Here is a 21,144-nt window from a genome sequence, read left to right as displayed (position 1 = left end):
AAGCTGAAAAGGTAATGAAAGTTATAATTTTTAAGAGGAAATGGTTAAGGAAACTTCTGTTTCCTTCTAAACTAGAGGAGTGATTAATCCAAAACATTCTAACAATTAATTATTGGTCAAATATATATTTTATATTATGTATTTACACATTTTTTTTATTTAAACACTTAAAAAAATTTTGTTGTTCCAAAAATATTTTTAAATTATAATTTTGAGTCAATTACATATTTCGACAAATTTGTTAAAAATAATGAATTCAAGAATGTGATTGAAATAATAAAAAAATTAAAGATGCAATTAATTAAAATTTTAAGTTCAGAAATATCTTTAAAATAATAAAAAAATTAAGTATTTAAGTAAAAAAAAATGTACATAGATTAAAATATATATTTTACCATTAATTATTTTTAATTTGGATCGGGCAGGACAGGTTACATGGGCTGGGGGCCAATTACATAGGCCAGGTGCGGCCCTAATTTTGTGGGCCAGGAGGGAGCTGGAGGCCCGGCCCATTCATGTCCCCTTCGTCCTGAAATGGTGAAACCAGAGAGGCCCTATTTCACCAGAAGCCTACTCAAACTGGCCCTAGCCACTGTGCCAAGCGAAGATGCCATGAACAAGAGAGAGTTGCTTCAACAGTTCAGCCAATCAATTGTTCCCACTCTCATGACCGAGTTGCCCAAATGTCTCTCCTCAAAGCAACTGCTGAAACTCCTGAAAGCAGAGAAGAACACCAACGCAGCCCTCTCCCTCTTCGACTCCGCCATTCGCCACCGCGGTTTCGATCCCTCCCCCCGGGTCTTCCACCACATCCTCCGCCGCCTCGCCGACCCAAGACTCGTCTCCCACGTCCCCCGAATCGTCGAGCTCATTCGCACCCACAACTGCAAGTGCGACGAAGACGTTGGGGTGATGGTGATCAGGGCGTATTCCAAGAACTCAATGGTTGATCAAGCTTTAGTGGTGTTTCAGCAAATGAACGAGATTTTTGGCTGCGAGCCGAGGATACGGTCGTACAACTCTATGCTTAATGCATTTGTTGTGTCGAATCGGTTGGATAGAGCGGAGCAGTTTTTCAGGCACTTTGAGGCAATGGGTGTGTCGCCGAATTTGGAGACGTACAACATTTTGATCAAAATTTCGTGTAAGAAGAAGGTGTTTGATAAAGCAAAGGAGTTGTTGGTTTGTATGTGGCGTGAAGGTTTGAGTCCTGACTTGTTTAGCTACGGTACTGTCATTAACGGGCTTGCAAAGAGTGGGAATTTAGCTGATGCCTTGAACTTGTTCGATGAAATGTCTGAACTAGGAGTGACTCCTGATGTTATGTGTTATAACATTTTAATTGATGGGTTTTTCAGGAAAGGTGATCCTTCGGGGGCTAATCAAATCTGGGAGAGGTTAGTAAAAGATTCATCTGCTTACCCAAATGTCGTTACTTACAATGTTATGATTAGTGGTTTGTGCAAATGTGGGAAGTTGCATGAGAGTTTGGAGTTTTGGCAGTGGCTGAAGAAAAATGATCGACCGCTGGATTTGTTCACTTACAGTAGTCTGATACATGGGTTATGCAAGTCTGGAAATGTTGACGGGGCTTCACAAATATATGCAGATATGCTTCAGAGTGGGGTGTCTCCAGATGTGGTAATATGTAATTCATTGCTTAATGGGTATTGTCAAGCTGCCAAGATTAAAGAGTGTTTCGAGTTGTGGGATGTAATGTGTAAGGAGGCTCTCTGTAATGTTGTGAGCTTCAACATATTCGTTAGAGGATTGTTTGAAAACGGTAAGGTGGACGAAGCACTTTCTATTTGGGAAAGCTTGTCCAAGAAAGATTTTAATGCAGATTCCACAACGTATGCTGTACTGATTCATGGATTGTATAAGAGTGGGTTCTTGAACAGGGCATTGCGAATACTAAAAGAGGCAGAAGATAGAGGAAATATGCTGGACATTCATGCATATTCCTCTGTGATCAATGGGCTATGCAGAGAAGGTAGATTGAATGAAGCAGTTTGCATGCTTGACCGAATGAGAGAGCATGGCTGTCAGCCAAATTCCCATACTTGCAATATCCTCCTCAATGGGTTGGTCCGGGCTTCTAAAATCGATGATGCAATTCAGTTTTTCAGTGAAATAATCAATATAGATTACACCCCAAATGTTGTCACGTTCAACACTCTCATTAATGGACTGTGCAAAGCAGAAAGATATGCTGAAGCCTATCACTTTGTCAAAGAAATGCTGGGAAAAGGATGCAAAGCAGACATGATCACGTACAGCTTGCTGATAGATGGTCTTTGTCAAAGTAGGAAGGTTGACATGGCCATCAACTTGTGGCTTCAAGTGCTCAAGGAAGGTTTGACACCTGATGTGACCATGCACAATATCATGATTCATGGGCTATGCTCTGCAGGCAAAATTGAAGATGCTTTGCGGCTATACTCAAAGATGGAGGAACAACACTGTATTCCAAATCTCGTCACCCACAATACCCTCATGGAGGGGCTTTACAAAGCTAGGGAATGCAAAAAAGCATCAATTATTTGGGCCCGGATTTTAAAAGAAGGGCTACAACCAGATATCATATCCTATAATATTACCTTGAAGGGGCTTTGTTCTTGCAATAAAATATCACACGCAATTGAGTTTCTGAATGATGCGTTGGGTAGGGGAATTCGTCCTACTGTCATTACATGGAACATACTTGTTAGAGCTGTGCTGAATGATGGACTCTCACAACCTTTGCATTAGAAGCGTTGAGATAGGTTTTTAACTCCTGTTCATTTTTTCCCTTTACCTTTATTTATAACTTCCACCTGGATGAAGCTACCTTAAAATAATATAATCACCATGGTGTCTCCTCCAGATGTCATTAGGCTTTTATTCTTGAACATCATTAATTTGAGTCCAAAAACTTGTTGAAAGGAGTGTTCTCTTTTACAGGTGCTAAATTACCGCTTCCACATTGATGCTAGGGAACTACTGGTTGTTGAGAAGTTACCCATGCACACTAGCCTGAGACATGATCCAACATATAAGACATACTTCTTAGAGGTTTGTTTGAGTAATTGGTTCCTTAATTTTTCTGCCCCAACTTTTGCAAAAGTTCTGTCAGTTCTACATGTACGGGCATATTTTTGCAGGATTGGATTGGTATTCTTGGCATTTATTACATTTTTTGCGTGAAAGCATCAACATGTTATCTAGTTGATAATTGTGGTTTCTTCTTGTTGGCTACCAATGCCTAACCTTGATGTTCATATTACATTTCAGCAAATATTTTCAGGTTTACACACCTGCAAAAGATTTTGCATGGGAACCATGATTATGGCTCATGAAAGTCTGGTATGAGTTCAAAACAGGTGAAACGGCTTCTTGTTTACCATATAAACTTCAGGGAAACTAATCTAACTGTGATTTTTGTTCCTTCTTTCGTTTCTTTTCAACCCAATTATAATGCATCACTAAAAGTTGTGGATTTTGGTGGTTAAGTGTATTGCCAAAAATAGTTGATGATGCAAACATTGAAGTTGCTTGATGTATTAGCCTCAAGTAGTAAGATCGCACTTGGAGTTATATCTCATGCTACATGCTGAAAACTGCTAGAGCAAAGTTTATTTAGACAAAAGAAAAAAAACTTCACTTTCTTTAACCTTGGATTTTTCCTCTCCTGTGCTTTCCGTTTCAGATAATATCCTTCGTTCATAAAATGATTGGAGAAAGTAGATCCGCCAAAATTACACTGACACTTGACAATTGCAACCTTTGACTTCCAGATGAAGAAGAGACTGATGAATCAGCAATCTCAGTGACGAGCTAGCTGATCAATTGAAGGTAACTATTTGGCTTAGTCTTTGACCCACCATTGTCTATATATTGCTCCCTAAACTTCCTGTCAACTCTTTTACTTCTGCTCTTACAATAGGAGAATCCTCTGCATGATCTTAAACAAGAGCCCTTCATTGCAGCCTCTCCAAATTTTACCTTTGAACTCTGCTAACTTGTTTTCCCTCATCTCCGTCTAGATCTGTTCAACTTTGCAGATTCTTCAAATGCATATGGCTCTCCATATTTCTATTATCTTCCAAACGCAAATGAATAAATCAGGATATGCTATGTATGAAAGAAGAATTTCCATAGCAGGCCCCCGTGCTCCAACCATTGGTGGAAAGCTAGCACCGGGTTGTCGAGGAAATTGGCTTGATAGGAAGATTGCTTATCTGAGTAAAGCGTGATATGTACTCTTTGAGCTTGAAGTTCTGCAATTCTGGGTAGAAATTCCATCTAGATTGGAGCAGTGGAACTTTCACAGTGACAGTGCTATTGGGTTTTACTTATAGAGGTGTTTTTGTGCGTGTGTGTGTGTGTGTGTGAGAGAGAGAGAGAGTATACAATCAAAGTGCTTGAATCCTCTTTCCAATTTCAGTGTAAAGAATTCAATTTTGAATAAAAGATCTGGACTGAGCCCTCCCTTGGGGGTAGTCGTCAAGCTTTTCACACTCCCAACTTCTATGATCCAATGGTTTGCAACATTGATAACCCTTGTCACTGTCAAGATTGCATGCCACATTCCAACAGAATCTTCCACAATATTAGAACACCAACCATATATAAAATTATAAACAATCTAAAAAAGCAAGTACTGATCTGTATTAAACTCACATTTCAACATGCAAATCAAGACAGAAACAGATTTAAAGCAATCTTGAATAAACTATCGCTAGAAATAATTAAGAAGAAGAGGCTTAGATCAAGACAATGATGATAATTCAGAAACCAAGGGATCTATATAATCACTGAGGCTTTCCTGTGGCCATCTTGTAGGTGTACCATTTGGAGATCAGAAGATAGACAAAGAAGTTGAGCAAGCTGAGAATGGCCAAAAGCCAGTAGAAATAGTCAAGATGGCCCCTGTTCAAATTGTCTGGAATCCAACCAAGTTTCCCATTTCTTGTGGTCACATTTGTCACAACTGTGACAAGCAAAGTGCTCAAATAATTCCCCACGGCAACAGTTGTAAGAGACAGAGCCGAGCACAAGCTTCGCATCGCATCCGGGGCCTGGTCATAGAAGAACTCTAGCTGCCCAATGAAAGTGAAAACCTCTGCACATCCAATGAGAAAATACTGCGGGACTTGCCAGAAAATCGACATGGGAATTTGCTCGAGATCATAGTAGTTGTGCCTTCTCACAAAGTCCAGCCGGATGACCTCCAAAACCCCCGCGACAACCATGGCAAATATCGAAATGACAAGACCAATACCCATCCGCTGGAGCTGGGTGAAGCCTCGCTCGTGCCTCGTGAACTTCCTCGCAAACGGGACAATGATTCGATCATATACAGGTGCCCAGAAGAGCACACTAAGAGTATCAAAGAGGGAGAGGGATGCTGATGGAATCTTGAAACTTGGCCCCATATGCTGGTCCATAGTGTTGCCTTGTAGAACAAACATTGTGCTCATTTGACTGTATACCGTGGAGAAGACAATTCCAGATGCCCAAATGGGGAGCAACCGGATGATCGACTTGAGCTCCTCGACTTGAGTTACAGTGCAAAGTCTCCATGGATTTACAGAACCCTTGACGCGGTCAGCTTCTGTCTCCACAGCAGCCCTGTCGAAAAACCTGGAATTTGATGCTTCTAATTAGTAAATCCTGCAGGTTATATGCAGTTACTCCTTGAAACAACACACAGCTAGTTAGTTACCTCATCTTCTCTGTGTGCTCAAGCTTGCGGCTTCCAGTGATATTACATTCCTCATCTGCAGTCTCGTAAAGAAGGGACTTATCATGTGGGAACTTTACCCCAGATTTTCTGATGGATGCAACCACAACCTGGAAAATCCGTGTCAGTGGGCTCCCTGCAGGTTTCTGGAGCCTGTACAACCGACTGCCCGAGAAGAAAAACACAACAGCAGCAGCCATTGCAACTGCTGGGATACCAAAACCCCAGCCCCAGCCCACATTCATTTGTATCCACACCAAAACTGAGGAAGCGATGAGCGCACCCACATTGATCGAAAAGTAGAACCAGTTGAAGAAGGAGCTCTTCTTCTTCCTCTCGGTTTCATCTGTTTCATCGAATTGATCTGCCCCAAAAGATGAGACACACGGCTTGATTCCACCTGTCCCGAGAGCAATTAAATACAGTGCTACAAAACAGAGTGCAGTTTGTGATCCTGTGGGGTGACAAACTTCACTTTCACATTCTGGCTTTAGTCCTTTCACTGAAGATGTCAATGTTAGCAATGTCATCCCCTACAACAAAGGCAAGTTGATCAAAAGAATAATAAGAAGAAGGAGGCGGCTTCGAATAAACTGTTTATGCAAAAATGGTATTTATCTTGAGGAGGTGGCTTACAAAAACATAGATGATTGAGAAGCTGGCAATGGTCCAATATCTGCCCAAGTAAGAATCAGCTAGAAAAGCACCAATCAAGGGCGTTATGTAGCAGGTTCCTGACCAATTTGTGACATTGTTCGACGCAGTGGTATTCCCCTGATGGAGCTGCTCCTGTAAATAGTTCACTAGATTGGTGCCCATACCGTAGTATGCCAGCCTCTCACAGCATTCGTTTCCTATAAGAAAACATTTCGGGTTGTGAATTCACTGGATAGCGCAACAGAGAAGAGCAAAGGAAGAGTAGAACATTAGAACATACCAAGAATGAAGCGGCAAGCCTTCCAGTTTCCAGTTTTGTTCTTGATAGCAGGCCTTTTATGGATGTCGACCGTCCCATCTTTCGTATAGCTATCATCTTCAGCCATGGAAATTTGCAGCTAAGTAATCTGTTCTGAGCTTGTTTCTGTAACACAGTATCTTTGAATAGCTGATCTTCAATGCTGGCGCTGTTATTCTTTCAATCAACAAGAGGGAGAAGAATGCAAAAGAAAAGATAAAACTATGTAAATTCCCACGAGAAGTTATTATGGTAAATGTATTGAATTTGTAAAACCCCAATCTGACCAAAGAGATAAGATATTTAAGAAAAACCAAGAGTATTCAGAGGCCTAACTTCATTCACATATAGTCATCGCCTAATCAAATACCAGTTGATTAAAAACCAACAAATTACTTAAACATCCAATGGGCTCTCCTGAAAGAGTCAAGACATGCATATTTGCAGACAAAGAAGTTGCCATGTATTCTCCTATCCGATTTGAGATAATATAAAAGTAAATCAAGGACAAGAGATCCCCATTTCGCCTTCGTCGCAGTGCTCAAAACCCATCACAACAAGCATGCAAATTAGAACAAGAATCGTAGATGATCAATCGATCAAGATTGAAACAGACCCACATTTAAGAATTTCAGAGAAACGAAACCCACTTCACTGAACCTTCAAACAACGCAGATATACATCAACCTCGCCCAGCGACGAAGATACACAAGAAGACCAGAAAAATGGGTTCTAAAGCATACCTATTGAGCGCAGAGTGAGAGACAGAATTCTGAGCTAGAAAGAAATTAACCTTGATTTTGGGTTCTGGTAATCTTTGGCGGCGGCGGAGGCCGAACGAGTGATCGAGCGAAATCAAGATTCGGAACACACTGTGGAGAGAGACCCGCCACCCCCGGCGGCTGCGAATCCGATCGACTGCTTTTAAGTTGAACAAAAGCAGTGATCACGATGATTTGATATGAACTTAAATCCTGCGGAAATCATTCCGATTCTTCTTCAAGACTTGTCATTTGAAAGAGAAGCGATAGCGGTATCTTCGGAAATTAGTAGCTTTGATCATTCAGTTGATAAAGCTATTAGCATCGATGATAATCGCATGGTATATCACTGACAGTGTCCGCAGGCACTGACACCTCTTTAGCGGACTTTAATGTTGCATTATATGACTTAAAAGGTGATATTTCTTTAGTGTATTTATTATGTTGTATACTGAATACTATAACTCGGTGTTATTAATTCATTAAGAGTCTAAAGTTTAAGCTTTTAAGAGTTAGTGCATTAATACAAGATAATGTTGTTATTATGAATATATAAGGTGTATTTATTATATTTTATTTTTATTAATTAAATAATTTTATTAGTTGATTAAATTGTTCAATTAATAAATTTTAATAATAAAACATGTTGTATTTATCGTTAACTAATAAAATTATTTATTAATTAAAAATAAAATAAATAAAATATATTTATGAGCTCCGACTTAACAGCAACTTTGCTGATCAATTTTTTGATGAATCGAATTCGAGCTTAGAAATTGGTTCGCCAAGTCAAGACTGAGCCTAATGAAGCTCGACTCGACTTGATTGTAACTCTATTGATTGTGTAATTTATATTAATTTTAGTATTAAATGATTTTTAAATTTAAATTTATATATATCACATCAATAATTAATTATAATAATTAATGAAAATTGTACTGTAGTAATTTACCCCTATTTATACCTTTTGCAACACCTCCAAACTGATGCACAAAGAGATAAAAGTTGGAATTTCAACCTCATTTAAAGATGTATATATATATATATTATCAGTTCTAAAAATATAAATAGAATAATTGTAAGCATGATATGAAATACATTCAAAATTATTCATTTGAAATGAAAATACTAAGTTTTAACTGTGTAGTGTTTACTTTGAAAAAGACTTTTAGATCAATTTAATTTTCTTTTTTTTAGTTCAAGTTCACCCAAACTTCTAATGGTTAATTTAATTTAGTGGTTAAAAACTAAAATCTCGTTTTCTATGTTATTTTCAGGTTATTTTTAGTTTTTAATTTTTTAAAATAGTAAAAACGTATTTATTTTTATATTTTTAAAAACGTATTTTTGAAAATAAAAAAAATTGTAAAGAAAACTCAAAAAAAAAAAATCATTTTGGTTGTTTTCATCATAAACATACTCAAAATTTTTAAAATGTAAAAAATATTATAAACAAAAAGAATACATTTTTAACAATTTTAAAATAGACACTTAAAATATAAAATTAAAAATAAATTTAAAATTAAAAATTAAGACAAAAAGGAACAACTTTTAAGATTTTAAGAGTAAAGCTCCTTTTGTAGGGTCATCATTACATAGTCTAATAAATATAAATTTGAAAAGGATAAATTTTATTATAAAATTGATTGTACACTTCTTTTCTTGTTGTTATGCCCAATAATCAACCCAAGGAAATGGGCCCATAACACATCAAGTGAGCTCTCAGGAGGCCAATTTGAGAGATTGTGGAAAGACCTAATCAAGTGACTAGAAATTGGGTTAAGTCATCAAGAGACCATTTAGTCAAGTGAGGTCTATTGCAAGATAGCTGAGTGAGGCTAATTGCTTACCCGAGTAAGGTTTCTCACGGGATAGCCGAGTGAGGTCTTTTGCAGAATGGCCAGTTGAGTAGCTAAATTAAGGCAGATTGTGTTGAGAATATCCAATCCATCCCTAGTAATACTCGATTAACCAAGCACATATGGTCGAGTGACCCTCTAGAAGCCTTTCTCGATACACTATCGAGAGACTTTTCTTGAATACCTCACAAGTTAGCCATCCACAAGAAGATATTCGAAAGACTCTCTTGGACTGTCCAAACTTAAAAGCTTTTCTCAAGACTATGCAAGAAACCTTTCTAGGAGCCTGTTCAAGTTACTCACAAATGGATCACTCACCACCTTATCGAAACACTCTTTTGTACTTAAAAATTTATTGTTGTAATTGAGTAACAACAACATATACAAATACTTTCCTAAAATTACGTTAGAAATTAAAAAATAATGAAAAAGAAACACAAAAACTTGAGGAATAATCACGTCGGCTCAAAGCTAAGGCCCCAAAAAAGAGGGATCCAAAAAGTTTTCAAAATCAGCCTTATTTGTTATCCATAAAGGCGGTGGTTGTTCAAATTTTGTTTATTTTTAATTGATAATTGAAAAAAAAAGAGAGAAATAATTATAAAAAATTTAAAATAAAAGAAATTTTTTGTATTACTTTTAAAGGATCCCTAAATTAATAATGGCCTAGGCCCAATCCCTTGAAGGACCTGGGAGTAGCTCATTATTGATCCATTCATAGCCAAGAACGAGCATCTGACTGAGCATAAAGCACAAAATCTTTCTACAAAAAGCTTGGATGTAATCAAAAGCACAAAAGAAAAGACTGAACTAACAGCCTTGGAACTATAATTGAGCTTTTCCATCTATGTGTTTGATAAATCTAAGATATTGATGGCTATACATAGCAAGATGTTTAAATAATTGAGTTATCAAAGTTTGTTGTTGACTTAAGCCTCACCCGCATCATAATGGTAGTTGAGATGGGCACATACCAGCTGGTAGCTGCACCCTTTCTTCTGCTCAATACTTATGTATCTTGTCATCTTCAGTGGAGGCTTTTCGTCAGTTGGCATACTGAGAGCCAAGAACCAATTGCATTACTAATATTAATTAGTCTACTTAAGGATAACAAGAGTACAAAGTTAACATCATTAGCCCATTAATCATTATTATTGAAAATGTTTAACAAAATCCATGTGAAAATTACATGACATAATCTCCCTCGTCTAGTAACGTCAGATAATAAAAATGGGGACACATGACCTAAGTTAATTCTTTCTAGATTATGGAGCAATATTGGTCTAAGTGGAAGAGGCTGACGAGTCGCGGGTAGGTACTTACCCGCCGCTGGTTCATTAGTCTTTGCTTTCAAACAATCCATGATGTGTTCTGTTGGCTTATATGCTGTATCTGATACATATATGAAAGCCATTTCTCAACCATATATTTGTATATATTTGCTTTCATGGATGACCTTTTGCCAGGTTCCAACCATAATTAATCTAATCTTCAAAAACTTTATCAATTAAGATGGGTAGGTTAGTTATAATCAGATTCTGATGTGCATTTGTTCTTTATCTGTTCAAGTCCTCGTTAGAAGATAGGATGAGTTCATTAGTTCCAATACACTTTTGCTCTTCGAAAATCGAATATTGCAGTTTCTAATCATTCCTAAAGTTTTAGGGCATTACAATGTGGAGAGATCCCATGACAGATTATTTTCTTTATAAAAAAAGTGCGACGAAAATAATATATCAAATTTTAGAACAGCTTCAAAAGGTGATCGAGGAACCTAATGATTTGAACGAAACGAGCACTTTATAAGAATATTGTCACGGACAAAGGGCTATCAAGATTTGGCAAAACCCAAAGAATTAAGATCAAGGGAATGATGACAAGAGGGTTGTAATTAAGCCAAAGAGAGTTGCGTAATGAACAAACACACAATAGTCCGACATATAGATAAGCGACTTACAGCGGAGAAAAACTGAAAAGTAAATTTTTATCTATGACTTGTTCGTACAAAATCATTACGACTCATACTTGAAAACAAAATGTAAATTTCCATAAATAGAAGTTGTAGCTAAGCATTCTCTTCCCATTTAGCACCATACTGGTTGGCACTAATTAATCAAATTAGATGGAAGGAAAACCACAATAACTTAGCTTCCAAAACTACACTGGTCCATAAATATTCAACTTTATGTGAGATTGAAGAAAGCCCTATAAAAAAACCCTCAAATTTTGTTCGTAAGAAATCTTGGTTTTCAAGAATTCATTCACCTATTTCACCTAACCAAGGAAAAACGACATGGCAGCAGCTTGCAGAGCTGCGTGCATTGACCTCCATCAGCTATATAAGCTTGCGTTGGGCAGTCATAGGTGAGTACAACTTGGTCAGAGAGACATCAGAACTAAACCAAGAAAAAGCCAAATTTAGTAGCTAATCATCGGAATACCCAAGAGGCAAGCTGCAGCCTGAGAAAGACAATAATGGAGGCTTCTTGTGTTCGGGTTTTGATCCTTGTCGCTTGCTTGTTTCCTGTGCTGGTTGAGTCCACAGTTCGTCACTACAAGTTCAATGTAAGTACATACGTATATACATCCATATATCAGGATGTGTGTACGTATAGTATACAATTTTTGTACAAAAAATCCCTGTTTGTATATCATTATTCCATGATAATGGTGTACTAATAATCCATACAGCTTGATAGAACATGTAATTTTAAGTCATCTTTCCTCTTTCGTCTATCACACTTGAGGACTATTATTTTTGAACTAGTTAGTTTAGCAGAGTACTTTCGTCGTTAGCCAACTTAGTCGGCCAAAAAGTATCTCTTTAGTTGATGCATGACATATAAAATGAAATCCAGAGACTCAATATTGGATATAAATGTTACCCTTTGCGTACTAAAATTTGATATGGATACAAGAATGATGTGCCATTAACAACTTTGAAAAGAGACTGAATGTGGGTATGTGCGCCCTTCTTCTAATTCTTCTTCATTGTAATTATCAAACCCTTCTTATTTTTAATCATGCTCTAAGCTACCTTAAATATTAAATGGGTTAATGATTGATGAAACAATTAATTCCATGCATTCACTTGAATCTTGCTGTTGAAAGCTGGATAAGACATATATACTTCAAATGCAAGTCAGGATAATTAGTGGCATAAGCAACCCGTACGAGTTAACTAACTAACTAAGATTTTGGGTTGAAATTAAACATCTATGAAAAGGACATATATAACATGTGTATGGCAGCTACATACTAAACTTCGGTTTTTGTACGTGGTGGGCAACCTGTGAAGGTGGTTATGAGGAACACCACTCGACTGTGCTCAACCAAGCCCATTGTCACTGTCAATGGCCGGTTTCCAGGTCCCACTCTCTATGCTAGGGAAGATGATACAGTGCTTGTCAAGGTCGTCAACCATGTCAAATACAATGTCTCCATCCACTGGTAATAATAGAAAAAGACTCATATCTATATATAGATATTAATTAAATACAATTATCGTATCTGTGTGGGTAAAGACTGCGTTTTCTTGGGGTCGTAGGCACGGAGTCCGGCAACTCCGAACGGGGTGGGCCGATGGACCCGCATATATCACGCAGTGTCCGATCCAACCGGGGCAAAGCTACGTCTACAACTTCACCATCACCGGCCAAAGGGGCACACTTCTCTGGCACGCTCACATTTTATGGCTACGCGCCACCGTGCACGGTGCCATCGTCATTTTGCCCAAGCGCGGCGTGCCATATCCATTCCCCAAACCCAACAAGGAAGTGGTTGTTATATTAGGTGAGTTAGTTTATCCGATATATAGCTTATGAAAGCCTTAACTAATTATATCGTACCTAATTCTGTTCTAAAATCAAAATTTGCAGCTGAATGGTGGAAATCGGACACTGAAGCTGTGATCAATGAAGCTCTGAAGTCGGGTTTGGCGCCTAATGTCTCTGATGCTCATACCATTAATGGACAACCAGGATTAGTGTCATCCAACTGCTCTTCACCACAAGGTACGGTCTGAAATGTAAAAAAGTATATTTCTTTAGAATAACGTGACAATGACAGTAACAAATGGGTGAATCACTTGATGGGTCGCAGGAGAATTCAAGTTGAATGTTGAAAATGGGAAAAGTTACATGCTGAGGATAATCAACGCTGCGCTCAATGAGGAGCTCTTCTTCAAGATCGCCGGCCACAAGCTCACCGTCGTGGAAGTCGACGCAACCTACGTAAAGCCCTTCAAAACCGACACCATTGTCATCGCCCCTGGCCAAACCACGAACGTGATCCTCACCGCCGATCAATCCTCCGGCAAGTACATGGTGGCCGCCTCCCCCTTCATGGATGCCCCGATCGCCGTCGACAACAACACCGCCACAGCCACTGTCCACTATGCCGGCACACTGGCTTCCTCCGCCACCACCTTCGCCACCCACGCACCTCCCAAAAACGCCACCCCAGTTGCCAACAACTTCATCGACTCCTTAAGAAGCTTGAATTCCAAGAAGTATCCGGCCAAGGTCCCGTTAACAGTGGACCGCTCCCTCTTCTTCACTGTCGGCCTGGGGATCAACCCTTGCCCCACCTGCAAAGCCGGGAATGGCAGCCGGGTCGTGGCGAGCATCAACAACGTCACCTTTGTCATGCCCACCACCGCCCTCCTCCAAGCACATTTCTTCAAGACAAAGGGAGTCTTCACCACCGATTTCCCCGGCAACCCGCCTTCCGCTTTCAACTACACCGGCACTCCTCCGGCGAACCTGCAAACCAGCAACGGGACAAAGGTGTATCGACTACCTTATAATGCCACAGTTCAACTTGTTCTTCAAGATACCGGTATAATCTCTCCAGAGAACCATCCGCTGCATCTCCATGGATTCAACTTCTTCGCAGTTGGAAAAGGAGTTGGAAATTACAACCCCAAGAAAGATCCCAAAAAATTCAATCTCGTTGATCCTGTCGAAAGGAACACAATTAGTGTTCCATCTGGTGGCTGGGTAGCTATCCGATTCCTTGCTGATAACCCAGGTATTAAAGCAAAACTATACGTTGATTTTCTTTATATATACATCTATATTGGATCAAATTAAAGTTGCGAATTTTTGTAGGGGTTTGGTTTATGCATTGCCATTTGGAGGTGCACACGACATGGGGCTTGAAGATGGCATTCTTGGTGGATAATGGGAAGAACCCTAATGAGTCTCTTTTGCCTCCTCCAAAAGATCTTCCCAAGTGTTAGCGAGCCGCCATTGCCATGAACAGAAAGATCAAATTAGTGAAAGCAACCCACCCACAATTTCTTGAGTGGAGAGAAGATTTGCTCAAGAGCATTCTCAATAATTATGCGAGAATTTTGAGGTTTTAAGTGTGTGTACATTTTTACAGAGATGTAAGAATGCATTAATTTTTATTTTATTTCTTTTAATCATACAAACAACCATTGAAATCACAATTAAAATGCAAACTCACTCTCAAAGCTTGTTTTTGGTGCAAGTAATTAACGCTATTGGGCTCACCTAATTAATATTAATTGGGCCCAATTGAGCCCATTATTCAACTTCAAGCGATTTAATATGTGCCCTTCTCCCAGTTGACTGGCCCTGAATTCTTGGATCACTGATGTGCCAAATTGTGGGGGATGGGCCTGGTTTGTAGTTTTGGGCAGTGTTAGTCCGGCCTAATCTGCTATGGGCCAGGCCCGAGGATGTGACACAACAACAACATACCCTAAAATTTTATCAACTAACATTGTACTTCAATTAAATTAAATTCATAAAACAAATATTAATACAGACTTAGGGTGAAATAAAATAAAATGCAAGATCAAATATTTTTGTACTTGTTACTAAGCCCATCTAACTTGCAGATCACTAAGCACTATTCTCTAAATTTTAAACCCTAAAACTAAACTCAACTTTAAATTGGGGTGTGGGGTTAATGAGATTGAAACATGACAAAGAGAGAAGACAAAAAGCAGCAAAGGAAGTCCAGAAAACCTATGCCGCACAGGTATGAATGGGAGAGGGAGAGGGAGAGAGAGTACTTTGGGAACCTATCGTTAAACTCACTTAGGTTTCAACAAATTTTAATATTTAATATTTATTAAATTAATTAAAAATAATTTATAATTATTATTGTACTTAATTTATATAGAAAAAATTTATATTTTTATTATTATACTTTTACATGTAAAAAAAATAAAATAAGATAATAAATTACACGTCACCCTATTCATGTTAAAATATATGAATTAAATTGATTTAAAAATATAAATTCAGTGGTATAATTAAAATAATAAAAAGATTAGATTTATACATAAAAAATATTAAAATATATAAGTTAAATTGATTCAAAAATATTAATTTAAAGATGTAATTAAAATAATAAATAAATAAATAATTACAGAAAAAAAAACATAAAAATACATAATAAAAATTGAAGTTTTGCCACTTTGTAAACCTAATAAATTTTGCCATTCTCCAAGAGAGAGAGAGCACTTTAATTTAATGCATTGAGGAGTTGTACAACTAACCGTCCACATGATCAATGGGTGGTGCACTCCCCACAGGATCAGCTTTTCAGAGCACAGACAGGACGCAGCCGGGAATCTTTCTATTTATGGAAAGTTTCAACTCTCTCTCTCTCGCTTTTTTTCTGTTCCACGACTCCCACCAAACACCACTGACTCATCAAAGTTGGAGGTAATATTATAATTGAAATATTGTTTAGATATTTAAAAATTATATTTAATGTGATATTTTTAAATTAATATATTATATTATGTATCTACTTAATAAAAATGTATAATATATTCATGTAAGAGGTCACATCAAGTGTGAGTATTTAAATAATATTTATGATATTATAACACTTAAGAAATACTTTTTTGGTGTTTATTTATGATATTTATGTATTAATATATTTTATTTTGTGTCCTATTAATATAAGCATAGGTAATGCTAACTATTACTCTTAGGCAATGGTTAAGTATTATTTTTAGTTTCAAAGTAATTTTATTAAAGCTTAATAGATATGACTCTCTCGACAATTAAAAATATAGCGATTAGTTCTTAATGTGTAAAATGTCAAAATTTTATATCTCAATTATTAAAAATTATTATCTTAAATTTTTACGATGATGGAACATTAGTAGATTTATGAACGCATCTATTTCTATAAGTGATACATTATATGAATAACTAGTTGGCAGTATTTGAATAAATTGAATAGTTTGTTATGATTGTTTAACAATTTAAAAATATGACATTTGATTCCTAATATACAAAAATATCAAGATTTTATATTTTAATTATTAAAAATTATTTCTTTTAAGTCCTTACCCTATGACACAAAATATGATATAAACAAGATTGTGATTAAAAATAGAATAAGGTAGCGTTTTTTGGATTAGTAACTCAGAAATAAATATTTGGGATTTAGGATTTTTTTAATTTATGGGTAATTTGGTATTTTTCTATCGAGGTAAATTTTAATCTAATGTGTTTCGTTAACGTGATATTATTATTTTTTTTCATGTATGTTTTATATGGCATAAATAACAATTTTGTTTATTCTCAATTAGGATAAGGATTTAAAATAATAATTTTAATAGTTGAGATACAAAATCTTGACATTTTTGTATATTAAGAATCAAACATCATATTTTTTAATTATTAAGAGAGCATAACAAATTAGTCAGCCTATTCAAATACTATTAATTGGTTATCTATATAGCGTGTGACTCACAAAAATGAGAGTATTCATACACGTGTCAACATTCTGTCACGGTAAGGATTTAAAGTAATAATTTTTAATTATTAAGATACCGAATCTTAATACTTTACACATCAACAACAAGATGCCATTTTTTTAGTTGTTGAGGGCGCTATATATTATGTCTTTTATTAATTAATAAAATATAAGAAAATATGATATATTTTTTATCAATTAATAAAATTATTTTTGAACTGAAAACAATATACCTTGTACGTTTATTAAAACTTAATCATTGTCCTAGTTAACATTACTTTATAAATATACAACACATTAATATATAAATATAATTAAAAAATATTATAAATAAATTTTAAAATAATACTTTGACAACATTTACTAGGAGTATGGGGAAATAGCCATTTTAGTATTGCCTTCACAACTCCTCTTTCAATAATGGTGCTGATACAGTTGTACCCAGATGTGCGAGGAGTTGTTTGGACTTCAGAAGGAATTATTTTATATTATTTAATATCTTTAATTAATTGTATGTTATTATATATTATAATAAGATTAAATTCATAAACATATTTATAAGCACATTAAGTATGCTTATTTTACTGAAATTTTTAAATAAATTTATGCCTCAACCAGCACAAATTTTCAAATAAAATTTTATTTTATTATATATATACATTTATTTTGTTTTATTTAGATATATATTTTTTATCTAAAAAATACAATTATTTTAATATTTAGATCTACCCTTTCTTATTGTCGAGTGGAAACTTATTCGGTTATTCCTATAATAATTTATCTATTATGTTTTATTTACTAATTTTTAAATTTAAAATATTTATAAAAAATTTAAATCACATTCATTTTGGTGACCAGTTAATTATGAAATGACATGCGACTCTTTTTTTTTTCTTATTTTATTAAAAAAATAGTCTATTTTTAAGATACTTCTCAATTTGATCTAAGAAACTTGAGTCACTACTCATTAGGGATTCTAAATAAAATTCATAAAAGATAATTTTATTGAGAATCTCATCATTTATTGAAGATTCAATTACATAAATTATATAATTCACAAAAGAAAAACATTAATATATTTTCACTGACTCGTTATTTTAACATTTGTTCTCAATATACCGAATATTAACTTAGCCATCAAAATTTACTACAAAGGATACAAAAATGTAACACTTAAAAGTGTTACAATTTTGAATTCTTACTAGGATCAAACACTAAAGAGATATTTGAACCATGCCAATTGCTGGCTCCCATGTGAACCCAACCACTTTTATTTTTGGGGGGTGGCCTAGCCTTGGTTTTGCACCCCATTATTATAACTTGTGCTTACATTATAATAGAATTAAATAGATTAATTTGCATATACATTTGGAGTGAGAATGAAGCAATTACATACAAAATTGGGGGGTGGGGACCCAACCACTTCAATTCATTATTATTATTATAATTAAAAGAAGCCAACCACTACTATTCTAATATTTTATAGAATAATATTAGAAGTTGATGTCTTTAATTATGTGATGTTTCTTTATTAAAAAAGACTAATGAGATTAACATCTTCTCTAAAAAAAATACAACACATAACTGATAATATTGTCATCAATTATAACTCTTATCATTAATCTATTTTATATTAAATGAAGGGCAATTCCAATTCCTTCCCATTTCTCTTTCTTTGAATATCAAAACAAACAATAGACTTAAAAGAGCAATAGACAAACAACACCAACTTCAATGCCCATTTATCACCAATAATTAATGTGAAATCATAATTGGAGTGCTTTTGTTTATTGGGTTTTTATTTTGTGCCTTTAATGCACTTTACTTAATTAATTAGAATTAAATACATAATTTTTCTTTTTAAATAAATAAAAATTTTATTGAAAATAAAAAAATGTCTATAACTTTAAGTTAGGGCGTATCCCCAGCCTCACAACAAAATATTACACTAGAAGATCTAAACAACTAATAAAAATTTACAATTATCTTAACATTAAAAGAAATATACAATTGTTAGAAAAAAATTTCATTAGCGTTCCATTGAGATAAAACAACTTCTTTAAGGACCATGTTGGCTTTGATCGTACAAAGTTAATAGTTATGCTACTAATTCTATTATATTTATCAAAATACTCACTTAAGTTGTATAAGTATACTTATAGCTCAAGCCATCATTTTATTTGAGTGTTGGCGTTTGTAAAAATACTAATTAGGAAATCTCGTAACTTCTCAAATCGAATTGGGTGCCAAATTCTTATTGGCTTAATAAATATTAAATACTAAAATTTACTAAAAACCCCCCTAATGGGTTTGAGAATCCATTAGATTCCTCAAACTTTATCCCATTAATTAATTGAGCTATATTGAGTATTTTTCAATTAAATATACTCATGTAGAATCCAATTAAAATTTTGATTTTAATATGATATCATATGTGAGAATGTATTCTCGACTAGAGAAATTGATGTTAGAAAAAAGATAAATAAGTATAAATTAAAAAAAAAAACTATATCTTATAAATAAAGAGTCACTCTTTTCATACATAAATTACTTTAGATAAAAACATATCGCTTATACCCATAATAACTAAAACAAAAAACGCCTACTAGAGAAACCAATGTTAGAGAAAAGATAATCGGGTATAAGTTAAAAATAATTGTGACTTGTAAATAAGGAGTTACTTTCCTCTTACATGAGTTATTTTCAAGATATAAACTTATACCTATAATGACTAAAACCAATAATGCTAGATATGAGTACCATTCGACTACATCAATTATATTATATTCTTTTTTATAAAGAATTATGTCACATTAATATTTTTCATATATAAATATAAATATTCTCCTTGATCCATCTCAATGGTTTGGAGTATTTTAATGGGTTTCAAATCAAACTCTCAGCAGTAGTAATATGGGGTGGGTTTAAGTTGATGACAACATTGACATACCTTAACAATATTTAATACTTCCCCAAGTACAATGAAGGATCCCTTTTAGTAAATGCAAACCCTAAATTATTTCCCACCAAATACAACGATTTATGTCCTGATTTTGTACTTTTTATCAGAAGATTCAAAACCCTTTATTGTTAATCATTGATCATGCCACACACATTAATAGAAAACTCTTAGGTAGTGTTTCTTAAAAAATTGTATTAAAATAAGATTAAAATATTATTCAAAATAAGATATGAAATGATTAAGATAAGATTGAGACGTATTTTAAATTTGTTATCAAACTGTTTGTTAAATTTTTTAAAATATACTGAAAGACACAAATGTCATTTTTTTTTATTTATAAAGAATAATATATGCTTATCTTGAAATGTGAGAGATAAATATATCTAAAAAAACTCAGATAAAAGTCACATGATTTATTTTTTAAGGATCATCAAATAAATTTAATAAACACATTAAAAAATATAAAAATCTGAAATATTTTTTATATCTTACATTTTTTCTTTTATATCTTAGTTAACAAATACAATCTAAAAAATAAAAAAAAAATGATGTATTAGTGTGGATTTAACATATTTGAGGGCATATTCTCATGCGCATGGGAACATTCATGTATTAGTGATCCCTTATGGGTTAAGAAAATTGATATTAAAAAGTACTTAATTATTTATACAATTGAATTAATGAGACTGTCAGTTCATGAATTTGACTTTTTATTTTTTAATTGGATTAATGTGTTGAAAGAAAATCTTTCATATACCAACATATATGACACCTTGCTATTAAATTACGATATGGTACCTATCGCTTAGTTTGTGTAAAAATAGAAAATGGATATGCAAAATAAAAATAAAAAAAATATTTTTTAAAAAATAAAAAATAGAAAAATACATAAATAAAAATATATATATATTTTTTGTAAGTATATTTTTTATAAAAAATATAAAAAATACTTATTTAACAAACATCAACACAAATTGTTATTTGTCTTTATAGAAACAAAATTGCTTCTTTTTTAATGTGATTATGAATAGAAAAATGTTTCTAATACTTTTTTAATATTGTGAAATTGTACCAAAACGCTTTTAAAATTATAAAAATGATTTAAAAATACTTTTTTGTATATATTTCTT

At 34.5% G+C, this 21,144-nt stretch overlaps 3 protein-coding genes across 22 annotated transcripts; 2 read left to right on the top strand and 1 right to left on the bottom strand.

Annotated features, from left to right (window-relative positions):
- Nucleotides 1–579: 579 nt before the first annotated feature.
- LOC127790270 (pentatricopeptide repeat-containing protein At3g09060) lies at nucleotides 580–6,258 on the top strand. Of its 19 annotated transcripts, none has more exons than XM_052319670.1 (4): nucleotides 580–2,765; nucleotides 2,944–3,054; nucleotides 3,777–3,834; nucleotides 4,026–4,521. In XM_052319670.1, the coding sequence occupies exon 1, from the start codon at nucleotides 613–615 to the stop codon at nucleotides 2,749–2,751; it is 2,139 nt and encodes a 712-aa protein (XP_052175630.1). In that variant the 5' UTR covers nucleotides 580–612; the 3' UTR covers nucleotides 2,752–2,765; nucleotides 2,944–3,054; nucleotides 3,777–3,834; nucleotides 4,026–4,521. The 19 variants fall into 19 exon arrangements, with proteins under 19 accessions (XP_052175630.1, XP_052175621.1, XP_052175615.1 ...); XM_052319661.1 differs by having other exon boundaries at nucleotides 3,689–3,834; XM_052319655.1 differs by having other exon boundaries at nucleotides 3,274–3,834.
- Nucleotides 4,355–7,790, bottom strand: LOC127790273 (protein NRT1/ PTR FAMILY 8.1-like). Of its 2 annotated transcripts, none has more exons than XM_052319672.1 (5): nucleotides 7,474–7,790; nucleotides 6,663–6,857; nucleotides 6,362–6,579; nucleotides 5,708–6,258; nucleotides 4,355–5,625 (listed from the first exon to the last, which is right to left on the bottom strand). In XM_052319672.1, the coding sequence occupies exons 2-5, from the start codon at nucleotides 6,766–6,768 to the stop codon at nucleotides 4,794–4,796; spliced, it is 1,707 nt and encodes a 568-aa protein (XP_052175632.1). In that variant the 5' UTR covers nucleotides 6,769–6,857; nucleotides 7,474–7,790; the 3' UTR covers nucleotides 4,355–4,793. The 2 variants fall into 2 exon arrangements, with proteins under 2 accessions (XP_052175632.1, XP_052175633.1); XM_052319673.1 differs by having other exon boundaries at nucleotides 6,663–6,849.
- A 3,890-nt stretch (nucleotides 7,791–11,680) lies between these two features.
- On the top strand, nucleotides 11,681–14,796 carry LOC127791199 (laccase-4). Its single transcript, XM_052321042.1, has 6 exons — nucleotides 11,681–11,865; nucleotides 12,599–12,750; nucleotides 12,848–13,092; nucleotides 13,179–13,313; nucleotides 13,402–14,331; nucleotides 14,412–14,796. The coding sequence occupies exons 1-6, from the start codon at nucleotides 11,776–11,778 to the stop codon at nucleotides 14,540–14,542; spliced, it is 1,683 nt and encodes a 560-aa protein (XP_052177002.1). The 5' UTR covers nucleotides 11,681–11,775; the 3' UTR covers nucleotides 14,543–14,796.
- The last annotated feature ends 6,348 nt before the right edge of the window (nucleotides 14,797–21,144 follow it).

The sequence above is a fragment of the Diospyros lotus genome, chromosome 14, assembly GCF_014633365.1.
Source record: "Diospyros lotus cultivar Yz01 chromosome 14, ASM1463336v1, whole genome shotgun sequence".
NCBI classification, from domain to species: domain Eukaryota; kingdom Viridiplantae; phylum Streptophyta; class Magnoliopsida; order Ericales; family Ebenaceae; genus Diospyros; species Diospyros lotus.
The sequence above is the reverse complement of the archived record's forward strand: the minus strand, read 5'-3'. Positions and strand labels throughout refer to the sequence as shown.

Excerpts from the sequence above, each read along its gene's own strand:
- LOC127790270 (XM_052319671.1), top strand. The coding sequence starts at position 613 with ATGAACAAGAGAGAGTTGCTTCAACAGTTCAGCCAATCAATTGTTCCC.
- LOC127790273 (XM_052319672.1), bottom strand. The coding sequence starts at position 6,768 with ATGGCTGAAGATGATAGCTATACGAAAGATGGGACGGTCGACATCCAT. Across the intron at positions 6,259-6,361 it reads TCTCAATCATCTATGTTTTT|GGGATGACATTGCTAACATT; the intron begins GTAAGCCACCTC and ends CCTTTGTTGTAG. Across the intron at positions 5,626-5,707 it reads GAGCACACAGAGAAGATGAG|GTTTTTCGACAGGGCTGCTG; the intron begins GTAACTAACTAG and ends ATCAAATTCCAG.
- LOC127791199 (XM_052321042.1), top strand. The coding sequence starts at position 11,776 with ATGGAGGCTTCTTGTGTTCGGGTTTTGATCCTTGTCGCTTGCTTGTTT. Across the intron at positions 12,751-12,847 it reads TACAATGTCTCCATCCACTG|GCACGGAGTCCGGCAACTCC; the intron begins GTAATAATAGAA and ends TTGGGGTCGTAG. Across the intron at positions 13,093-13,178 it reads GGAAGTGGTTGTTATATTAG|CTGAATGGTGGAAATCGGAC; the intron begins GTGAGTTAGTTT and ends CAAAATTTGCAG.